The sequence below is a fragment of the Aulonocara stuartgranti genome, assembly GCF_965226115.1.
Source record: "Aulonocara stuartgranti genome assembly, chromosome: 18".
Lineage (NCBI taxonomy): Eukaryota > Metazoa > Chordata > Actinopteri > Cichliformes > Cichlidae > Aulonocara > Aulonocara stuartgranti.
In genome coordinates, this window is record NC_138954.1 from 5536315 (window position 1) to 5554504 (window position 18190).

Genomic DNA, 18190 nt, shown 5'->3' on the forward strand with positions numbered 1-18190 from the left:
ACTCCATCTTGATTTCTAAGTGAAGAACTTATGGTGTGAGAGGAATAGTATTGAACTGGTTAAGCAGCTATTTACATAATAGGTTTCAGTATGTGCAGTGTTTAGGCAATTCATCTGATAGAATGAAAATAGAATGTGGGGTCCCTCAAGGTTCTGTTTTAGGACCAAAACTTTTTAATTTATATATAAATGACATTTGTGATGTGTCAAAAATGTTGAATTTTGTTTTGTTTGCAGACGATACAAATTTTTATTGTTCCGGAGAGAACTTGAAAGAATTGGCTAAAATTATGGTTATTGAAATGAAAAAAATGAAAAAATGGTTTGATGTAAATGAGTTATCACTGAATTTGGAAAAAACAAAGTTTATGATATTCGGAAACTGTGTAAAGGAGGAAGAGATAGTATTATCTATAGAGGGAGTATTAATTGAAAGAGTGACATAATTCCGTTTTCTGGGTGTAATAGTGGATGACAAGTTAACATGGAAATCACATATTGAACATGTTAAAAAAAAGTTGGCTAAAAGTATTTATATCCTGGGTAATGTTAGATATATATTAGATTACAAGACAATGACAATATTATATTTTTCATTGTTTCTACCCTATCTGAGCTATTGTGTTGAAGTATGGGGGAATACATACGTGACTAATATGAAACCATTATATTTATTACAAAAGAGAGCGATTCGAATTACGCATATTGTTAAATATAGAGAACACACTAATAATTTGTTTATAAAATCGAAATTGTTAAAACTAGAAGACATAGTGAAATTACAGACTTTAACTATTATGTTTAGGGCGAAAAATAAAACACTACCTCTTAAGTTACAAAGTTTATTTGTATTGTGTTCAGAAAATGGGGACGGCAGAAGGAAGTTTTATTTTAAGCACCTGTTTGCTCGAACCACACAAAGGCAAATGTGTCCAACAGTCATCGGCATAAGAAACTGGAATTCTCTCAGTGATCATCTCAAGTGTTGTATAAATGTTTCTCAATTTAAAATCTGCTATAAGAATAAAATGATAAACCAATATGAAGAAGTTGAAAAGAATAGAATTTAATTGCAGAAAAATGATCTTTTAGTTTGATATTTAGTGGTATTGCTCATTGTTGAGTATATTGTTCTGTTTGCTTTGTTTTGTTATGTGCAGAAAATTGTCATAGTGTAATTTTGGTTGCCTACTTGTATTACCACAGATAGGGGGCAGGTATCAATAAGAATTGATTCTTCTTCCTGCTCCTTTTCATGCATGGAAACAGTGTTACTTTAATTGAAAGGAAGGTTGTGTATGGGAATGCATTACTGCTGTGTGAAACAAAAACAGACTTTTCCCCCCATTCCATGCAAGGCCACCTGGGTTGGCTGGAAGACTGTTTACTTAGCCTATAAGGGCGAAGGACACTGTCTCAGCTGAACTCTGGACACACACACACACACACACACACACACACACACACACACACACACACACACACACACACACACACACATACACGTGTTGGATATGCACACACTGATCCCCCCTCCGTTTCCAAACGCCTTCGATGCTTGTGCCCTACCGGGGCAGATGGCAGTCGACTGGACCAGCGCAGACATGCTGCAGGACCGGATGCGCTGTCTACACCGGCTCTCTCTTACCCTGTACCCGCCCCTGTTGCTTGTCTTGTGTTTCTATGGTGTATTGATAGCCATGTGCTTTTTGTGCTGAGGTGTTTTTTCTGTTATCAAACTGTTCTCCCACTAGGAGCTCAGTCTGAGTGGAGTTTTTTTTCTCCTCCTCTTACCTCATGTTATATATTTTTGTTGTTTTTTTCCTATCAGCCTACCTTTCTGACATGTCTCCCCAATGTGATGTTTGTGTAAAGTTGGTCAGAAGGTTTCTCTGTAAGTGTGCATGCGCCATTAGCGTGCTGCCTGCTGTAACCCTAATTTCCTTCGGGATTAATGAAGTATTCTGATTCTGATTTACCCATTAAGATTTTAAATGAACGATAAACAAAGGCCAAGAAAACTGAGTTAAACTCCTGAGTCTACTATATATTTGCACCATGAAGAAATGAATTGTTTGCACCAGTAATAAATAATCAAATATATCAAATTATCATCAATATTTAAATAAATGAACCATCGCACCAAACAAAACAACAATTCAACAGACAGTTCTATAAAACTGTGGATGATTCAAAGTGCTGCTATAACTGCACAACAAAACTGCAGTGAGAAAAGCTTTGGATGTTCAGTTTAGTTATAATGACAGTTAAACAACTAAAATACTCGATTAAGTAGGTGAGAAAAAGTTACATTTACTGGATCAGTTTAAGACCAAAATACATTTGAATGAATTACTGACATGGACACTTTGTGAAAAATTACTAAACAGTTCAGGCAAAATTTTACTAAAACCTTGAATTAAACTTGAAAGTTTTCATTTAAATTCCACAGTGACTGTGTACACAGGAAAGACTACAAAATAATGTGTTTGTTTGTTTTGTAAACACTGTGGACCGATCTGCATTTGTTGTTGCTAAATTTAAATATTTGTTACTATTTAATGATCATAATCTCATTTGAACATAGGTTTGATTTAGTGGAGTCAGTTGTTCCCATGCATCATTCTGTAAGTGTGAGAATGAACTAAGATTAGAAAATGTCAAAATATAAAGTTTAATTTATTTTTATTCATCACAGCATCCTAAACTTTGCTGAACTTTTTGAAATATAAAATGAACTCACTGAGTGTTGACTGTCAAATTTCAAAGCACCAAGTAAAGATAAACTATTGAACTTTAACTGGGTCAGACTTGTTACTGCATGATGTAATCACACATACCACACCCTGCATCATGTGATTGGCTCTTGGTCGCTCTGTAAGAATATATCTCCCTTCACAGATGTGTCTGTATCAGGATGGGTCTAAAGGTGAACAAGAGCAGAGATCTGTTTCCCTTCAGAGCACAGAGGTTGTTTCTGTTCAGAGGAAGTGAAACTGTCTGACAGTCACTGAGAGACGGTGAAACGGCACAGCACATGAATCAAATGGATCAAACAAAATTCTGCTGTTCAGTCTGTTTGGAGCTACTGAAGGATCCGGTGACTATTCCCTGTGGACACAGCTACTGCATGAACTGTATTAAAAGCTTCTGGGATGAAGAGGAAGAGAAGAAAATCTACAGCTGCCCTCAGTGCCGGAGGACTTTCACAGCGAGGCCTGTCCTGGTGAAAAACACCATGTTAGCAGATTTAGTGGAGGAGCTGAAGAAGACTGGACTCCAAGCTGCTCCTGCTGATCACTGCTATGCTGGACCTGAAGATGTGGCCTGTGATGTCTGCACTGGAAGAAAAATGAAAGCCTTCAAGTCCTGTTTAGTCTGTCTGGCATCTTACTGTGAGAAACACCTTCAGCCTCATTATGATTCACCTACATTCAAGAAACACAAGCTGGTGGAGCCCTCCAAGAAGCTCCAGGAGAACATCTGCTCTCGTCATGATGAGGTGATGAAGATGTTCTGCCGTACTGATCAGCAGAGTATCTGTTATCTCTGCTCTGTGGATGAACATAAAGGCCACGACACAGTCTCAGCTGCAGCAGAAAGGACTGAGAGGCAGAGAGAGCTGGAGGTGAGTCGACAAAACATCCAGCAGAGAATCCAGGACAGAGAGAAAGATGTGAAGCTGCTTCAACAGGAGGTGGAGGCCATCAATCAGTCTGCTGATCAAACAGTGGAGCACAGTGAGAAGATCTTCACTGAGCTGATCCATCTCATCCCGAAAAGAAGCTCTGATGTGAAGCAGCAGATCAGATCCCAGCGGGAAACTGAAGTGAGTCGAGTCAAAGAGCTTCAGGAGAAGCTGGAGCAGGAGATCACTGAGCTGAAGAGGAAAGATGCTGAGCTGAAGCAGCTCTCACACACAGAGGATCACATCCAGTTTCTACACAACTACCCCTCACTGTCAGCACTCAGTGAGTCTACAGACTCATCCAGCATCAATATCCGTCCTCTGAGCTACTTTGAGGATGTGACAGCAGCTGTGTCAGAGGTCAGAGATAAACTACAGGACATTCTGAGAGAGGAACGGACAAACATCTCACTGACAGTCACTGAAGTGGATGTTTTAGTGCCAGATCCACCAGCAGAGCCAAAGACCAGAGCTGAATTCTTAAAATATTCGCGTAACATCACACTGGATCCAAACACAGCAAACAAACTGCTGTTATTATCAGAGGGGAACAGAAAAGCAACAGCAGTGATTCAACAACAGTCTTATTCTGATCATCCAGACAGATTCACTTGGTGGTTTCAGGTTCTGAGTAGAGAGAGTCTGACTGGACGTTGTTACTGGGAGGTGGAGAGGAGAGGGGAAGGAGTTTGTGTAGCAGTCGCATACAAGAATATCAGCAGAAAAGGAGGTTATGAATGTGTTTTTGGATGTAATGACAAATCTTGGGTATTAAATTGTAACAACAACAGTTTTACATGTTGGTACAACAACATCAAAACTCGTGTCTCAGGTCCTTGTTCCTCCAGAGTAGGAGTGTACCTGGATCACAGAGCAGGTATTTTGTCCTTCTACAGCGTCTCTGAAACCATGACTCTCCTCCACAGAGTCCAGACCACATTCACTCAGCCGCTCTATGCTGGACTGTTGGTTTACTATAATTATGGAGACACAGCTGAGTTGATTAAGCTCAAATAGACTGAAGTCTTTCATATTGTAGGTTTAAATCTGTATTTTAGTTTCATTTTATTTTCTCTCCATCATTTCTGCACAGAGATCAGCTGTCAGTCAAACATTATGGGTGGTACCTCCACATCTTCTAGTTGTTCTCTTGATGTTTCTGAGTTTTTAAAGGAGATCTTTCCTGTGACTGTTTATGGAGGCTATCACTGCTCATCATCATTTTGATTTACTAAAATATTTCTCCACATGAAAATGTAAACTTCTCTATCCTCTAAATGTTTCTGGAATATTTGTCTTGAAAAATGTCGACATTTCTCTTTATGAGTATGGCAGACCGTGTGTGTGTGTTTGTGTTTGTTTTGGTCAAAATCATCAAACAAATGAGGAAAAACTGTGATTTTAATGAATGAATTCATATATTGTGTTGATGTTTTATTGTGTGAATAAACTGGAAGGTTTGACTATAAATCAAACTTTGAACAAAGTCTTTTCTTCTGTCTTCATTCCAGGATCTCACTCAAATCTGATGCAGAAAATATGAAACTAATCTGAGAGAATAACTGAAGCAGTTTTCCTCCTGAAGCATCACAAAGTTCAGAGTTCATGTTTAGAGCAGAAGATTCAGCAGTCGCTCTGTGACCTTTCAACTTTCTTCACTAAAACAGCTTCATTACAGAGAAACAAGTCACATTTTCTTCATGTTCTTAAGTCCTTTAAAATGTGTTTAATGGTCCTTGAATGCAGCATCAGTGTCGCAGGTTTAAAAGGTCACTTTCTGTTGTGTTCAAAGATTTCCTTCAGATATGGTCTTTAATCAGTAAAGCCAGTGATACAGCAGTGTCATTAGCTGTGTTATTGGCACCAGGCTGTGTTTATGTATGTATTTAATTCTGTCTGAGGATGTCTTCAGCATGAAATGATCATTTGCTCAGCTGCTGTGTCTCAAACGACTCCTACAGTCTTTGCTTATGTGACCAACTTTTAAACAACCAAAACAAATTCCCCTTTCCTTGATAAAAGTCAACTTATCCCGATGCATTTTAGCTTTAAACTGCTTACAATTCTCTAGTAAATGATTGCTGTGTGAACAAAACAAACAACTATGCAGAACAGTGGAATTTGTTCTGCTTCCAGTTGATTGAGTTTTGACTCCTGGAACTGTACTGACATTAGTGGCAAAACTACTTCCCTTTTTTCTTTGCTTGGTGGAACTTGAAACTTTAAAGCTGTTTCCAGATTGTGAGTCTTGGATGTTGCCAAACACTGGATCTTATGCTACTTTCACCTGTTTTATTATGAAGGCAACCAGATCAGTGAACACTGCTCTGTGACCATTTTGTTCCTGCAGTTCATAGGCAACAACTCTCCATTTTTCACTCAATTTGTATGGAAGTTTCATAACAATCATTCTCTTGAAGTGTCTGTGTGGTGCAGCTGGTCTGGTCTGTCCAGGCTGCACCACACAGACACTTCCAATCACCACACATCAAAGTACAAAGCGTATGACGTCATCACATTCTGTGTTAGGAAGTCACATTTAGGAGTTAAATTCATTGTTCATCATACTCAAGAAATCTTTCTGTTATCTTGATTAACTTATCCCAACATTGTCAATCAGACTAAGTGATCACATGACGCTAGTTATCAACTCTATAAGGTAAACCAGGGTTTCCCATTTTAGCTACTAGCCTGTTTACATGAAAGGGGTGGCGTTGGGGGCATTTGACCAATCACATAGAGAGCAGCAGAACAGCTGACTTTACAAAGAAAGATAAAACTATAAACATGAACAGGTTAAACACTTGTATTAATAAAGTTGAAATAGGAACTAAAAGTTCTTTTGCTGAGCTCTGTTGATGTTTACCAGTCTGGGAGAAAATACAAGCATAAATACAAAAATGGCCGTGGATATACTGGGAAAAGCATGTCGAATGATGAGCAGTGATACAGGAGACCAAGAGGAATTGCTCAGATAAGATTAAATGCTGTCATGGACGAGGACATGCTAGGGACAAGTGTTGCAGACAAAAGGAAAAAAACGAGATTAATGTTTATAGAGGAATTCAAAATGTTGTGAAATTGTTCTGCAGACAAATGGGAAAAGTCAAAGAACGAAGTTGAATTTAAGAATCTAAACTGATTAGACTACTGATGCTCATCAATGGAAAGATCCTCCCACTATCCATGGCACAGCAGTCCAAAGGGATCTTTCAGGTACTAACGTATTAACGTCATTAATATTCGCTTGTCCTGCTGCAGACTTTTCTATCCAATCTAACAGTGAGAGCGAGCATGTGGTGCCCCACCCACTGGCTACAGGCCACATATTTCTGCAGATAAAGGCACCACCGTATTTGCCTTTATTCCGATGAAATGTCCTCTAAAGGACGCCCACACAATTGATGAGAAGTCAGAGACCAGATGCCGATATTGTAATTCCATTAGAAAAAAGGCTGCACTTAAGTAGGGAAGATATGTGTAGGGTTTTTAAGGCCATTGCAGTCCCAAATGGAGGCAGATGGGGTATGTGAAGTTCAATATCTGTGGGCTGAGCACCCTGATACCACAACTCAAGATTTCTGTTTCCGCGTTATCAAAGGTAGCCGGTCAGAATATTCTGGATAATCCTTCATAATTGATCAGAATTTGCCAAATAGACTTAACATGGTGTTAAGTCTGTCACATCATTTATGAAAGTCAAAGGTTAAAGTGTGATTTTCATCAAGAAGAACTTGAAAAGAGAAACTACATGACTATGACTCGACATTAGGCACAGACAGGAATGCTCAAGCGGTATTAGCTGTTTGAAGGTACATTAGGAAAATGTTGAACGTAGTGCACAACAAGCACCTTATTTCCTCCACAGAAGGTTGATAATTAACCTTTAACCTCCGTCACTGTGATGTGTGAATACTTCTGCTACTTTACGAACTATTGTAATCATAAAACACTTTTAAAATCTGTATACTCCAATGATTTAAAAACAATAATACAGCAAACATTTAAAACCAATCTCATGACCAAGGGCGCTGCTGGCTTCAGGACCATGCAATAATCCATGTGTGGTTTGCATTTGTATTATAATACAGTCTGTAAGAAAGCCTTTTGTTATATTATTGAGAATATTGATCAACTAATTGTGATGGTGATGGTGCTCATCCGTCTTTTATCAGTCACTGCATTTTAACACAGTTTGCTCACCGTACATTCCAGTTTCTGGTCACTGAAACCAGTCAGACCTGAGCTCCTGGGAGCCTCCCTCAGGTGAATGGTGGTTTTTAAACTTCGTACCACTTACAAAACTTCCCCAGCAGAACAATTGGTTTCAGGTTTATTCCTGTAAAGAGTTTGTATATGATAGATAGTTGTTGTTTTTTTAAATATCGGACACATAATCGGGAAAACACAAAAGGGAAACATTTGTCTTCTTTCTTTTTCATTTTCCCAGCACTAGTTTATTACATCACAGCTTAAAACACTGATTCCAGTATTCAACTAGTTATACATCATTTCCATCCCTTCTTCTTACTGTGTTGAGCCATCAGAGATGCTTCATATTTGCATGTTTTACAGGATTGTCTGCCTGGAGTCTGTCGTCATTGTGCTTAAATAGTAGTTTTGACTTTTCATATAAATGTCAGGATAGGCAGCATCTTCTTTAACTAGTTCAAGCTGCCAAAATTAATCCAGAATTAAATTTTAATCCTCATAAAAGGCTGAAAATAATTGTTCTGAATCCAAAACAGTTAGATGTAGTTTGTTAATTTCCCTCGTTTTGTTATTACCCTAGAGTAGCTTTGGTGTATCTTTTCTCTCTCAGTTAATATTTATTATAAACATCCATCATAACAGCATATATGCAATTACTGGTCACTTTGTTAGGTACACCTTGTTTATAGCAGGTATGACCCCTGTTGCTGACAGAACTGCGTCATGAAGTCATGTTCATTAATTGTTGACTTGAATCTGCCGTTCCACCTCATCCCAAAGATGCTCTATTGGAGTACAGTGAACTCATCTTCATGTTCAAGAAACCAGTTTGAGATGATTTGAGATGATTTTGAGATGGAGTGGTAAAGTCTATGTTTTTAGGGGAAATCACTGAAAAAGAAATCATTGTAGCAGAATCTAAAAACAAGACATCCATGATGGGTTAGACATGGTCATCGTAAAAAAGACCTTGGATTGTATAATCAAACCTCTATGTTATATTTTTAATCTCTCATTTTATTCGGCTGTATTTCCTGACCGAATGAAAGTGGTAAAAGTTATCCCTCTTCATAAATCGGGAGACAGACATAGTTTTAATAATTATAGACCAATATCATTGCTATCACAGTTTTCTAAAGTGCTTGAAAAACTCTTTGCACAAAGATTTGATAGTTTCATTGAAAAACATCAACTGTTAAGCGAAAGTCAGTACGGATTTCGACGGAACAGATCAACAGCAATAGCATTAATGAGTACTATTGAAGACATTTCATCAGCAACACATCATAATAAATATACTATTCATTGATTTAAGAAAAGCTTTTGACACTCTGCAACACTCCATCTTGATTTCTAAGTTAAGAACTTATGGTGTGAGAGGAATAGTATTGAACTGGTTAAGCAGCTATTTACATAATAGGTTTCAGTATGTGCAGTGTTTAGGCAATTCATCTGATAGAATGAAAATAGAATGTGGGGTCCCTCAAGGTTCTGTTTTAGGACCAAAACTTTTTAATTTATATATAAATGACATTTGTGATGTGTCAAAAATGTTGAATTTTGTTTTGTTTGCAGACGATACAAATTTTTATTGTTCCGGAGAGAACTTGAAAGAATTGGCTAAAATTATGGTTATTGAAATGAAAAAAATGAAAAAATGGTTTGATGTAAATGAGTTATCACTGAATTTGGAAAAAACAAAGTTTATGATATTCGGAAACCGTGTAAAGGAGGAAGAGATAGTATTATCTATAGAGGGAGTATTAATTGAAAGAGTGACAGAATTCCGTTTTCTGGGTGTAATAGTGGATGACAAGTTAACATGGAAATCACATATTGAACATGTTAAAAAAAAGTTGGCTAAAAGTATTTATATCCTGGGTAATGTTAGATATATATTAGATTACAAGACAATGACAATATTATATTTTTCATTGTTTCTACCCTATCTGAGCTATTGTGTTGAAGTATGGGGGAATACATACGTGACTAATATGAAACCATTATATTTATTACAGAAGAGAGCGATTCGAATTACGCATATTGTTAAATATAGAGAACACACTAATAATTTGTTTATAAAATCGAAATTGTTAAAACTAGAAGACATAGTGAAATTACAGACTTTAACTATTATGTTTAGGGCAAAAAATAAAACACTACCTCTTAAGTTACAAAGTTTATTTGTATTGTGTTCAGAAAATGGGGACGGCAGAAGGAAGTTTTATTTTAAGCACCGGTTTGCTCGAACCACACAAAGGCAAATGTGTCCAACAGTCATCGTGTCAAGGGTAGTGTCGTGGATGAGAGGAGGAGGACCCAAACGCTGGACTCACAGGCAGGTAGGTGAAGGTGGATGTTTATTGCCGAAGGAGTGAGCAAACAGTACAGAGGGAGGAAATGGCTGGCTGACTGAATGAATGAACTAAGGACTGACTGACTGACTGACTGACTGACTGACTGACTGACTGACTGGACATACAGACGACATCAGACATACATCATTAACATCAATGACACGACAGAGAACTGGTGAAACCGAGGAACTTAAATACACAGGTGAATGATGACAATGATTGGAAACAGGTGAGTACAGGGCTGAACATAATCTGACTAATGACACGGGAGACAAGCTGACACGGGAAAAAACAGGAAGTGAGAACATTAATGTGGCGAACCAAACTGAACATGAACAAACTGAAATCACTGGGTCAACGACCCAGGAACCCTGACACATCGGCATAAGAAACTGGAATTCTCTCAGTGATCATCTTAAGTGTTGTATAAATGTTTCTCAATTTAAAATCTGCTATAAGAATAAAATGATAAACCAATATGAAGAAGTTGAAAAGAATAGAATTTAATTGCAGAAAAATGATCCTTTTAGTTTGATATTTAGTGGTATTGCTCATTGTTGAGTATATTGTTCTGTTTGCTTTGTTTTGTTATGTGCAGAAAATTGTCATAGTGTAATTTTGGTTGCCTACTTGTATTACCACAGATAGGGGGCAGGTATCAATAAGAATTTATTCTTCTTCCTGCTCCTTTTCTTGCATGGAAACAGTGTTACTTTAATTGAAAGGAAGGTTGTGTATGGGAATGCATTACTGCTGTACCATGTGTGAAACAAAAAAAATATTGTTTGCACCTGTAATAAATAATCAAATATATCAAATTATCATCAATATTTAAATAAATGAACCATCGCACCAAACAAAACAACAATTCAACAGACAGTTCTATAAAACTGTGGATGATTCAAAGTGCTGCTATAACTGCACAACAAAACTGCAGTGAGAAAAGCTTTGGATGTTCAGTTTAGTTATAATGACAGTTAAACAACTAAAATACTCGATTAAGTAGGTGAGAAAAAGTTACATTTACTGGATCAGTTTAAGACCAAAATACATTTGAATGAATTACTGACATGGACACTTTGTGAAAAATTACTAAACAGTTCAGGCAAAATTTTACTAAAACCTTGAATTAAACTTGAAAGTTTTCATTTAAATTCCACTGTGACTGTGTACACAGGAAAAACTACAAAATAATGTTTGTTTGTTTTGTAAACACTGTGGACTGATCTGCATTTGTTGTTGCTAAATTTAAATATTTGTTACTATTTAATGATCATAATCTCATTTGAACATAGGTTTGATTTAGTGGAGTCAGTTGTTCCCATGCATCATTCTGTAAGTGTGAGAATGAACGAAGATTAGAAAATGTCAAAATATAAAGTGTCATTTATTTTTATTCATCACAGCATCCTAAACTTTGCTGAACTTTTTGAAATATAAAATGAACTCACTGAGTGTTGATGTCACATTTCAAAGCACCGAGTAAAGTTAAACTATTAAACTTTAACTGGGTCAGACTTGTTACTGCATGCTGTAACCAAACATACCACACCCTGCATCTTGTGATTGGCTCTTGGTCGCTCTGTAAGAATATTTCTTTAGTGCCTCCCTTCACAGATGTGTCTGTATCAGGATGGGTCTAAACAACATGGTGTAAATGCAGTTGCTGGTGAGCCTCATTTCCTGTAGGAGGTGAACAAGAGCAGAGATCTGTTTCCCTTCAGAGCACAGAGGTTGTTTCTGTTCAGAGGAAGTGAAACTGTCTGACAGTCACTGAGAGACGGTGAAACGGCACAGCACATGAATCAAATGGACCAAACAAAATTCTGCTGTTCAGTCTGTTTGGATCTACTGAAGGATCCGGTGGCTATTCCCTGTGGACACAGCTACTGCATGAACTGTATTAAAAGCTTCTGGGATGGAGAGGAAAAGAAGAAAATCTACAGCTGCCCTCAGTGCCGGAGGACTTTCACAGCGAGGCCTGTCCTGGTGAAAAACACCATGTTAGCAGATTTAGTGGAGGAGCTGAAGAAGACTGGACTCCAAGCTGCTCCTGCTGATCACTGCTATGCTGGACCTGAAGATGTGGCCTGTGATGTCTGCACTGGAAGAAAAGTGAAAGCATTCAAGTCCTGTTTATTCTGTCTGGCATCTTACTGTGAGAAACACCTTCAGCCTCATTTTATATCCCCCGCATTTGAAACACACAAGCTGGTGGAGCCCTCCAAGAAGCTCCAGGAGAACATCTGCTCTCGTCATGATGAGGTGATGAAGATGTTCTGCCGTACTGATCAGCAGAGTATCTGTTATCTCTGCTCTGTGGATGAACATAAAGGCCACGACACAGTCTCAGCTGCAGCAGAAAGGACTGAGAGGCAGAGAGAGCTGGAGGTGAGTCGACAAAACATCCAGCAGAGAATCCAGGACAGAGAGAAAGATGTGAAGCTGCTTCAACAGGAGGTGGAGGCCATCAATCAGTCTGCTGATCAAACAGTGGAGCACAGTGAGAAGATCTTCACTGAGCTGATCCATCTCATCCAGAAAAGAAGCTCTGATGTGAAGCAGCAGATCAGATCCCAGCAGGAAACTGAAGTGAGTCGAGTCAAAGAGCTTCAGGAGAAGCTGGAGCAGGAGATCACTGAGCTGAAGAGGAAAGATGCTGAGCTGAAGCAGCTCTCACACACAGAGGATCACATCCAGTTTCTACACAACTACCCCTCACTGTCAGCACTCAGTGAGTCTACAGACTCATCCAGCATCAATATCCGTCCTCTGAGCTACTTTGAGGATGTGACAGCAGCTGTGTCAGAGGTCAGAGATAAACTACAGGACATTCTGAGAGAGGAATGGACAAACATCTCACTGACAGTCACTGAAGTGGATGTTTTACTGTCAGATCCACCAGCAGAGCCAAAGACCAGAGCTGGATTCTTAAAATATTCGCGTGAAATCACACTGGATCCAAACACAGCAAACAAACAGCTGTTATTATCAGAGGGGAACAGAAAAGCAACATTAATGAAACAACAACAGTCTTATTCTGATCATCCAGACAGATTCACTAACAGGCGTCAGGTCCTGAGTAGAGAGAGTCTGACTGGACGTTGTTACTGGGAGGTGGAGTGGAGAGGGGGAGTTGATGTAGCAGTCGCATACAAGAATATCAGCAGAGAAGGATGGGGTAATGAATGTTTATTTGGATATAATGACAAATCTTGGTCATTAGATTGTAACAACAACAGTTTTATATTTCGGTACAACAGCATCCAAACTCGTGTCTCAGGTTCTCGTTCCTCCAGAGTAGGAGTGTACCTGGATCACAGAGCAGGTATTTTGTCCTTCTACAGCGTCTCTGAAACCATGACTCTCCTCCACAGAGTCCAGACCACATTCACTCAGCCGCTCTATGCTGGACTGAGGCTTTACTATAAATATGGAGACACTGCTGAGTTGATTAAAGTGAAATAGACTGAAGTCTTTCATATTGTGGGTTTAAATCTGTGTTTTAGTTTCATTTTATTTTCTCTCCATCATTTCTGCACAGAGATCAGCTGTCAGTCAAACATTATGGGTGGTACCTCCACATCTTCTAGTTGTTCTCTTGATGTTTCTGAGTTTTTAAAGGAGATCTTTCCTGTGACTGTTTATGGAGGCTATCACTGCTCATCATCATTTTGATTTACTAAAATATTTCTCCACATGAAAATGTAAACTTCTCTATCCTCTAAATGTTTCTGGAATATTTGTATTGAACAATGTCGACATTTCTCTTTATGAGTATGGCAGACCATGTGTGTGTGTTTGTGTTCAAACAAATGAGGAAAAACTGTGATTTTAATGAATGAATTCATATATTGTGTTGATGTTTTATTGTGTGAATAAACTGGAAGGTTTGACTATAAATCAAACTTTGAACAAAGTCTTTTCTTCTGTCTTCATTCCAGGATCTCACTCAAATCTGATGCAGAAAATATGAAACTAATCTGAGAGAATAACTGAAGCAGTTTTCCTCCTGAAGCATCACAAAGTTCAGAGTTCATGTTTAGAGCAGAAGATTCAGCAGTCGCTCTGTGACCTTTCAACTTTCTTCACTAAAACAGCTTCATTACAGAGAAACAAGTCACATTTTCTTCATGTTCTTAAGTCCTTTCAAATGTTTGTAATGGTCCTTGAATGCAGCATCAGTGTCGCAGGTTTAAAAGGACACTTTCTGTTGTGTTCAAAGATTTCCTTCAGATATGGTCTTTAATCAGTAAAGCCAGTGATACAGCAGTGTCATTAGCTGTGTTATTGGCACCAGGCTGTGTTTATGTATGTATTTAATTCTGTCTGAGGATGTCTTCAGCATGAAATGATCATTTGCTCAGCTGTTGTGTCTCATCTCTTATCAGACATTGGTTGGAACAGAGTTTGTTGCTGACCATCTGACAAGAGGGTGAAGAAAAGCTTCAGGCTTCATTTGGACACTACGTTGGACAGAAGTCTCCACAAAAATGACTCAGAAACACAAATATTATTAATGAAAGTCCAAATGTCAAAAAGGGGTCATACATGATCCTGAGAAATGTCCTTGAACATTTGAACATGAGTCAGAGGGTTGTCAGGTTTCTACACTGCATCGTGGCATCAAGCCTGAGATGTCTGTGGAAACAAGTATGGAGGACACAAATGCACAGACGCAGTCGAGCTGTTTACTGCTGATGAGGAAGGAAAATAGTCTGTTGGATATTAAAGCAGCATTTATTAGAGTAAGAACAGATACTTGTGTCCTTCATTTGATCCCCGTCAATTTACAGAAGACTTAAGGACCCTTTGACTTCTAACATACAGCTGCATGTTTACAATTTTATTATTTATTGATTTATTTCTAGCAAAGCGAGACTTTACTGATTAAAGACATATAATCAGACATATTACTGTTACTTTCTGAAAAAGACTCACATAAAGCAGATTTATCACAAGCAAACATCAAGACACATCCTTCATGGCTTAAAGTTGCAGTGGGACTCTTTCGCCATCTGGTGGTTGTAACAGTTATGACAACTGTTCCTGCATATATGTCCCTCCTCAGTGTGAAGAAGACTGGACTCCAAGCTGCTCCTGCTGATCACTGCGTGTTCCTCCTGTGTCTAAAATCTATTTCCATTATGAATCAGGAAACTGTTTGCACCAATCATAAAGCCAATAAAATACGTCACACACTAAGAAATAACAAAAAGGAATTGTGCATTTCAAGGAGATTTTTCCCTCGTTTTTTGAAATCATAAGAATACAAACTAATGCAAGACTGTCATGTTTTCATACGTTTGTAGAGACACTGTTCTGTTGTATTCTAGGACATCAGTCACTTTTTAAATGCATGCTACTCATCATCATCAGCATCATCATCAGCACCCATGACCTCCTTTTAGTCTTTGTTTTGTTATTTTTCAGAGTTCAGGAGACGTTCTTATGGGATTTCCACAGTGTACAAGTACTGTTTAGAGCCTTTACCTAAAAGAAAAGAGTAAAGTACAAAGTAGATTTACTCACTGCAGGAAAATAATGCCTCAATCTGATATATTGTCTTATATGACAAACTGAAAGTGATGCATCAAAGTGTAAGCAGCATTTTCCTGTTACAGCTGGTCTAGATGGAACTGATCTGATCTCCTTTATGTGCAGGTAGATATCCAGTGGGTTTGCTAAGGGTCACAGATGAGGGGCTGTGTGAGATGTTTAATGGGAAAGGAAATAAAACCATTGTTCCAGACCTGCAGCTAAGATACTCGAGTATCTTCAAATATGAAGCTGAGTATTACTTCCATACTTTCCTCCACTGCTGATGACCTTGTTACCTGCTGCTCCCTGTTAATGATCAGCCTCAGTTCTGATAGTAAACTGTTGGCTCTTGTTCTGTCAGGTTGTTGCTCAGTGACGTCTTGTTTTCATTTTCCTTCTTCTTCAAATGTGTCTTCCTTTAACTCTTTGCTTTTGTTTCTGCTTCAAACACCAAATGATACACGTGCTGCACCTCTGATGGTTTGTCAGAGAGCAGAACAATTTACATTACAGAGAATATTTTACAGTTGAACATAAACTTTCACTTTTTTCCTCTAAAGTGTGCTCACTGGTTTTTCCAGCTGCTGTGAGATGTTTCTGCCTGACTGTAAAGATGGAAATAAACACAGATGGAAACACTGAGTCAGAGTGTTGCTGCTGGTTAGTCAGTATATTAACAGAACATGGTTCATAAAACTGCTCCTACAACTGTTTTTGAATCAGTTTTAAAGACACTTTATTGTTCTGTTTTTGTCTTTTGGCATTTCTGTGCTAATTTCTTGTTTTAATGGTGCTCTAATTTAAACTGATTTTTCCTATTTTAATACCTAAATAAATAATCATTTATTTTTTGTTCATTTGTCTAAATTCTGGGAAAAGAAAGAAGTTTGTATTTGTTTAAGATACAATGAAATCATATTTTGACATATTGGAAGATGACATGGAGCTGAAAAAATACTACAGGTATAAATGGAAACTACAGTTTATTTCTGTTATTTCCTGTGATAGTGTTTGTACACTCGCTCATGATAACTGTTCATTCAGCTGCTGTTTTTGTCTGCTGGACATCTTTAGCTTTCAGTAAGGATGCATTCATAGATCAGCACATCTTTTTGAACCACATTTCTTATGAGACTCAGAGTTTACATTTTGGAAATGTGGTGAGACCTGGGGTAGAAAGAGACTGAAGCTTCAACCTCGGCAGTTTTGTGTGTGTGTGAAGCAGAAAGATAAGAACTGTGTGGCCAACTCATCACACACATAATCCTGAATCAGAAAAACAGCATCAAGTGTTGTAATTGTTAAACACAGAAGTGTGATTTATATGTGGTTTTACTGATGGTTAACACAGTCGCACAAACACCTGAAACTTGTCAAAATATAAAACAACATATTAAACATAAATATGTGCCAGTTACCAGAACTTATATGTGGTTTCACTGAGGTTTAATTCTGCTCAGTTTATCAATACTCACTCATACAAAAGTTTGTTATGTCTTATTGATTAGTTGGCTTTAGGTTTTCCAGTTTTCCAGCTGCTGCTGTTTAATGTTTGCCTGGGAAAAGAAATTTCAGTTAGTGTGGGAAGTTTGGTTAAGCTGGTGGAAAACAATACTGTTACACTGACCTTTTGGATAAGATTGTCTTACCTGTGGTTTCTCTGATGTGCACGACAAAACAGTCTCCAGGCAGCTTGAGTGCCCATTTAAAGGTTCCTGGTGGTACCAAGTGATTGAAGAGAGGATTGAAAAGCCATATTAGTTTATTGTAGATTGTAGTCAGTTGGCCAAGCTTGTAATGAAAAACGGTTCATTACTCGAAGCTTTCATCACAGTCCTCTTTGGTGACATCTGGTGGACAAATATATGAAGAGCAGCTTGAGTCTGCAGCTTATAATGAACTGCTTCATTATGATTGCCCACTCTGCAGAGCTGACAGCTCGTGTTTGATGTCATGTGACAGTTCTGTGTGATATCGGGCTGATATGTTGCTTTGAACGTGAATTTTTGGGGGGTGAAAAAATTATGTTATCATCAATCAATCATGTGGTCAGAAGAATCTGTGCTTACCTTGCAGGAATGTTTTAAATTTACAGATTGGGAAGTTTTTATTCAGTCTTGATGCTTTGGTGGATGTTAGCTCATATGCAGGTTTTGTAAAGACATGATTATACCCCTTAAGCGTGCTAAAGTGTACCCTAACAATAAGCCATGGGTCACCAAATGCATCAAATCCTGTTCAAGGAAAAAGAGACAGGCTTTTAAAGAGGGGGCTGTTACTGACTTTCAGGCAGTCACCAAAGACTTGAAAATCGAGCTCTTGAAAGCAAAACAGATCTACAAAAACCTTCTTGAAAGCAAATTTGCTGCAAAAAATTTTGGGTCTGCCTGGA

The 18190-nt window shown here is 38.2% G+C and overlaps 2 protein-coding genes across 5 annotated transcripts in view; one reads left to right on the forward strand and one right to left on the reverse strand.

The window, feature by feature from the left end:
- Window positions 1–2939: 2939 nt before the first annotated feature.
- LOC309694730 (uncharacterized protein) lies at window positions 2940–14059 on the forward strand. The gene is made up of 3 exons (XM_082514939.1): window positions 2940–4695; window positions 11553–11592; window positions 12028–14059. Exons 1-3 carry the CDS (start codon window positions 3038–3040, stop codon window positions 13723–13725), a joined length of 3396 nt encoding a protein of 1131 aa, XP_082371065.1. The 5' UTR covers window positions 2940–3037; the 3' UTR covers window positions 13726–14059.
- A 712-nt stretch (window positions 14060–14771) lies between these two features.
- LOC309694493 (solute carrier organic anion transporter family member 5A1-like) overlaps window positions 14772–18190 on the reverse strand; it is a 51275-nt gene continuing 47856 nt past the window's right edge. The window contains exons 9-13 of one of the 4 annotated variants that reach the window (XR_014272890.1): window positions 17615–17648; window positions 17448–17513; window positions 17274–17354; window positions 16368–16403; window positions 14775–16272 (exon numbers count right to left, since the gene is read on the reverse strand). The gene's annotated coding sequence lies outside the window, so the exon portion shown is untranslated. Of the gene's footprint in view, window positions 17065–17273; window positions 17355–17447; window positions 17514–17614; window positions 17649–18190 lie in introns of all 4 variants that reach the window. The other 3 variants (XR_014272888.1, XR_014272889.1, XR_014272891.1) reach the window with 3 other exon arrangements.

Coding starts and splice junctions, on each gene's coding strand:
- LOC309694730 (XM_082514939.1), top strand. CDS start 3,038: ATGAATCAAATGGATCAAACAAAATTCTGCTGTTCAGTCTGTTTGGAG. Junction 4,696..11,552: donor GACACAGCTGAGTTGATTAA/GCTCAAATAGAC, acceptor ATTTGAACATAG/GTTTGATTTAGTGGAGTCAG. Junction 11,593..12,027: donor TTGTTCCCATGCATCATTCT/GTAAGTGTGAGA, acceptor ACTGTCTGACAG/TCACTGAGAGACGGTGAAAC.